This window comes from Brassica oleracea, chromosome C3 (assembly GCF_000695525.1).
Source record: "Brassica oleracea var. oleracea cultivar TO1000 chromosome C3, BOL, whole genome shotgun sequence".
NCBI classification, from domain to species: Eukaryota; Viridiplantae; Streptophyta; class Magnoliopsida; order Brassicales; family Brassicaceae; genus Brassica; species Brassica oleracea.
Genome location: NC_027750.1, coordinates 32,307,376 through 32,312,696, shown reverse-complemented (window position 1 = coordinate 32,312,696; position 5,321 = coordinate 32,307,376). Strand labels below are relative to the sequence as shown.

At 40.8% G+C, this 5,321-nt stretch overlaps 1 protein-coding gene and 1 pseudogene across 1 annotated transcript; one reads left to right on the top strand and one right to left on the bottom strand.

Annotated features, from left to right (window-relative positions):
* Nucleotides 1-105: 105 nt before the first annotated feature.
* LOC106330398 (uncharacterized mitochondrial protein AtMg00810-like) lies at nucleotides 106-462 on the bottom strand. The gene has a single exon (XM_013768869.1). The coding sequence runs from the start codon at nucleotides 460-462 to the stop codon at nucleotides 106-108; it is 357 nt and encodes a 118-aa protein (XP_013624323.1).
* Nucleotides 463-4,193: 3,731 nt separating this feature from the next.
* LOC106330397 overlaps nucleotides 4,194-5,321 on the top strand; it is a 10,777-nt pseudogene continuing 9,649 nt past the window's right edge.

Genomic DNA, 5,321 nt, shown 5'->3' with positions numbered 1-5,321 from the left:
TCCATCATCAGGATCTACATTATAACTACTGTCACTGTAGCCTATCAGTCCTCTCTTGCTATCACGTCTGTAATACAGTCCAAGAGCGCATGATCCTCGCAGATATCAGAGCACTTGTTTGAGAGCCACGCCATGTGACTCCTTAGGCGAATGCATATAACGACTAAGCACTCCCACGCAATGACTTAGATCAGGTCGAGTATGAATCAGATATCGTAGACATCCAATTTTTCTCCGAAAATCCTTCTCATTGATCTCTTCTTCTTGTGGAGCTTTTGATAACTTCAGACTTGGGTCCATGGGAATATGAACCATATTGCAATCACTCATCCCTGCTTCCTCCAATATCTTACTCGCATACCTCTCTTGATACACGATTATACCATCTTTTAGCTTAGTTACTTCAATACCAAGGTAGTAAGTAAGCTTACCAAGATCACTCATCTCAAATTTTGTTGCCATCTCATCCTTAAAGTTTTGAATAACGTCTAAGCTCGAACCTGTAACTAGCAAATCCTCCACATAGACTGCAACCAGTAAAACACTCCCCTTTGATTCTTTTCTTAACAACGACGGCTCCTTGTAGCACTTGGAAGTTTAATTCCTTAAGAATCCCCTTTAGCTTGATGTTTCAAGCTCTAGGTGCTTGTCTCAAGCCATAGAGAGCTTTATGTAGCTTGTACACCTTGTTCTTACTCCCTTTGATCTTAAAGCCCTCTGGTTGTGAAACATAAACTTCTTCACTTAAATCTCCGTGAAAAAACTCCGTTTTAACATCTAGATGGTGGATCTCCCATCCATTAGACGCAGCTAACGCAATGATAACTCGGACCGTCTCTATTCTTGCTACTGGAGCAAATACTTCTTCAAAATCTACACCATGCCGCTGCACATAGCCCTTTGCGACAAGCCTGGCTTTGTATTTGATTATACTCCCATCTGCATTGCGTTTTATTTTAAAAATCCACTTCAAACCAATCGCTTTACAACCACAAGGAAGTTCAACGAGAGTCCATGTCTTGTTTTTCTTTATGGAGGAAATCTCATCCTCGCAAGCGTCTCTCCAGACTTTATCTCTCTTTGCTTCATTCCAATCCCATGGTTCTTCATTAATCAAGAGTAGTATCCTCTCGGTTTCAGCTTCTTCGGCCAATAAGACAAAATCCTCGAGGTATCTAGGTCTTGTGGTTAACCTCGTCAATCTTCCCAACTCGGTTGTTGACTCCGTATCATCTTCTTCTTCGCTACAAACATCTTCAAACTCACATTCATTGTCTCCATCTTGTTCGCCACCATTACCCTCATCGCTTGCATTCCTCTGTTCTTCTTCTTCAAGTGGGGGTTCTTCATCTCCATAAGACGGGAATGCAAGTGTATCTTCTTCATTGCTTACTGTTTCTCCTTTCTTATTCCAATTCCAGCTTTTGTGTTCATCGAACACTACATCTCGGCTTACTATCACCTTGCCCGCCTTGGATCATATAGCCGATAAGCTTTGGATCCTGGTTCAGTTCCAAGATGAACCAGTGCTCGCGATCTATCATCCAGTTTCCTGAGATGTGGCGTGTCATTCTTGGCGTACCAGACACAGCTGAAGACATGAAGATGCTCCACGTTTGGCTTCTTGCTTCTATAGCTTTCATACGGCGTCTGATCTTTCAAGCTTCGTGTCGTGATTCTGTTTATAAGATACGTCGAGTGTCTTACTGCTTCTCTCCAGAGATAGTTTGGTATGCTCATATGCTTCATTATACTTCGAGTCATCTCCATTAGAGTTCGGTTTCGTCTCTCAACGACTCCATTTTGTTGTGGTGAATAGGGTGCGGTTAGATGTCGTTGTATCCCATTGCTGTCGTAGAAAGCCTGAAACTCATGTGAGGTGAACTCACCACCTCTGTCTGTTCGTAAGGTTTTGATCTTTGATCCGGTTTCTTGCTCAACAATCTTCTTGAATCTCTTAAACTTCTCAAACGCCTCACTCTTCTCTTCCATGAGAATTGACCACATGTAGCGTGTATGATCATCAATCAAAACGAAAATATATTTCTTTCGATCTGCTGTCAACGGAGTTATAGGTCCACAAAGGTCTGCATGGATCAACTCAAGAGCATGAGAGGCTCGATAAGTTGCAGTCTTTGGAAACGACTTTCTTATTTGCTTTCCCAACAAGCATGACGTGCAGGTTTTCTTCTCGACCTCCATGTTAGGTATTCCTCCAACCACTTCCTTGTTTATCATTGATCTCATGGTATCGAGACCGAGATGTCCAAGTCTTGCGTGCCAGATTGTTGAATCAATGATCTTCTCGGCCTGAAAACATTTAACACTCCCAACCTCCATAACCACCTTATATAATCGATTTCTTGATCTGGTCGACTTCACCAACAAGTTACCTTCTCGATCATATAACGTCAAGTAATATTCTTTCATTCTAACATCACAACCTGATTCAGTTGCCTGTCCAAGACTTATGATATTGCTTCTCAAGTCTGGTATAAAGTATACATCAGCTAGGATCTTTCGCTTCCCATCTTTTGTTATGAATAGAATCGATCCTTTCCCTTTTATTTCAATACGAGAATCATCACCAAGTCTCACTTGTCATGTTATCTTCTCGTTTAGTTTCTAAAAGTAGTTGCGATTACCGGTCATATGATTACTTGCACCATTATCCAAGTACCACACATTGTCGCTTTCCGAGTATGGCTCAAATCTGCTCGGTGTGACGTTTTCTTCATTGAGAAAGACTATCTCATGCATCATTAGTTCCTCTGCTTCATGCGTACTATCATTCTCATTCTCTTGTGTCTCCTGCAGCTTGAGCTTAAGATCAGGGCAGTCGTATACATAGTGACCGGTTTTATCACAACGATAACACACTACTCTGGATGCATCTCTTCCTTGCGTCCAATTTCGTTGATTGTTGTAACCATTGTAACCACGTCCTCTTCCTCTGTTTCCAAAACGACCTCCTCATCGTCCTCTTCCTCTACCATTGTTATCGAAACCACTCTGAGAGTTTCCTCTACCGTAGCTGTCTTGTTGTGGTTGAGAGTCCATATTGGCATACAAAAGTTTCCCTTGATCATCTTGCTGTTCTTCAACTTGAATTCTCTCTTCATAAGCCTTCAACCGTCAACCAATATCTTCGAAGCTTATAGTATTTAGGTCAAGGACTTGTTCCAGCGCAGCAGTGATATGTACGAACTTCATACGAGGAAGGCTCTGGAGAAATTTTTTCACAAGCTTGGATTCTTCAATAACCTCTCCCAAGGCTGAAGACTTTGAAGATATTTCTGCGAGCTTTCCAGAAAAATCATCAATGGTATCTGTTTCCTTCATCCTCATTCGACTAAACTCATCCATTAAAGTTTGTAGACGTGCTTCCCGAACCCTGTCTGCTCCCACATGTCTCGACTTAATTTCTTCCCATACTTCTTTGGATGTACTGAGATTGCCGACTTGTAGGATTAGATGTTCCAGTATTGACTGGAACAAAAGAGCTCTCGCCATATCACTCTTGTCTCCATCGTCCGAGCCTGGATCGATAGATTCCAAAACTTTATGTACCTTAAGCACCACGTGCATTCGTATGCTCCATACCGTGTAGTTGGTGGTGGTAAGCATCAGACACTTAACCGCCAAAGAACTACTCTCCTTCGGTTTAGTAGTGGTCACCGTCAAGTCTCCCATGTTGTTAGTCTCTCACGCGAGTTCGATTTCAATTTGATGCTCTGATACCAATTGTTGAAATCAAACTTGTAATCGTAACTCAACGAACACAAACTCAAGAACTCAAATCTCTTTATTAATCACTCAAAGCTTTAGAAAAGTAATCTCAAAAAACTAAAGTTCTCAACTCATAAGTTATACTACATCATAGTATCTCCTTATATATTGATTCTAATTTCCTAAACTCATTTGGAAACATATAAGTAACTTTTCCTAAACTCATTATGATAGCTTGTAGCCTAAGTTAACTTCAAGCTTAAGTCAACAATTTTTCCTCTTGGCTCCGAGCTTGCCCCTTATTTATGTAGGTTGAGATTCCAACCGTCTCTTCACTTTGAGAAACAATGGCATCAATAACTACTGATGAACGTCAATATCTAATCTTAATCCTCTTATGTTTATTCGCATTCCTCTGTTTTATTCTCTTCTTCACAAAACCAACACATATCGTCCGTTTGCCTCCAAGCCCTCCTTCTCTTCCAATCATCGGCCATCTTCACCATCTCCTCTTTTTCATACTCGACAAGCGTTCTTTTTACATTTGTTGATATTTTACCCCACGAGTTTTTACATTCGCTCTCTTCCAAATATGGAACTCTCCTCTTTCTCCGAGCTTCTTTCTTTCCCATCATCCTCGTCTCTTCAGCTTCTGTGCCTACGAGATCTTTACGGCCCACGACGTGAACTTTTCGTCTCGCAACCTCCCTACGAACGAGGGATCCATCCTTTTCGATACTTCTGGATTCGTTACAGCACCTTATGGAGGTTACTTTAAGTTCATGAAGAAACTCATTGTTACAAAGCTGCTGGGACCCAACGCACAAGTCCAGTCTCGAAGCATCCGTGCAGATGAGCTAGAACGGTTACGTGGGATCCTGCTCGATAAGGGGAGGAAGAAGGAGAGCGTTGACATTAACAAGGAAGCGAGAAAGCTTGTCGGAAACATCGTTGCCAGGATGACAATGGGAAGGAGTTTTACACAGGAGAACGGTGATATAGAGAGTATCCAAAGTTTGGTTGCCAAGGCAAATGCTTCGAAGATAAAGACGGCCTTATCAGTTTTGATTTTCGGACAGCTAGAGAAGCTTGGAATTTCATGGTTCAAGAAAAGAACGGTTTTCAAAAATTTCGACAGGCTGTTAGAGAGGTTTCTTAGAGCACTTGCAATGGTCATCCCCTCATTGGGATCCTTGGCAATTGTTTAATATATTTTTTTTTGTTTGAACAGTGAAGGATTCGAGTCCAAAAAGCTCGTCCAATGGTGATCCCGAAGACAGAGTCCTAAGCAATAAAATATTATTATTTTTAAAAAAAATATTAAAATTAAAAATTTATTAATTGCATAATTAAAATAAAAGGTACAAGGATTCAATTTAAAGATACAAGGATTAAAAGATACAAGGTTTAAATATAAAGATACAAATTATTAATCTTCATCGCCAAATTTGTTCCAAATGTTTTCGATCAAATCATTCTTCAATCGTTCATGAGTTTGCCTATCACGAAGATCATTTCGGTTGGGAAATATATTATTGAGAATTGTCGGGATTTCGTTTAGTGTAGGGTTTGCGTTTAGGACCTCCGAAGTT

What these genes read in the sequence shown, in the direction of transcription:
- LOC106330398 (XM_013768869.1), bottom strand. Translation starts at nt 462, where the DNA reads ATGGCAACAAAATTTGAGATGAGTGATCTTGGTAAGCTTACTTACTAC.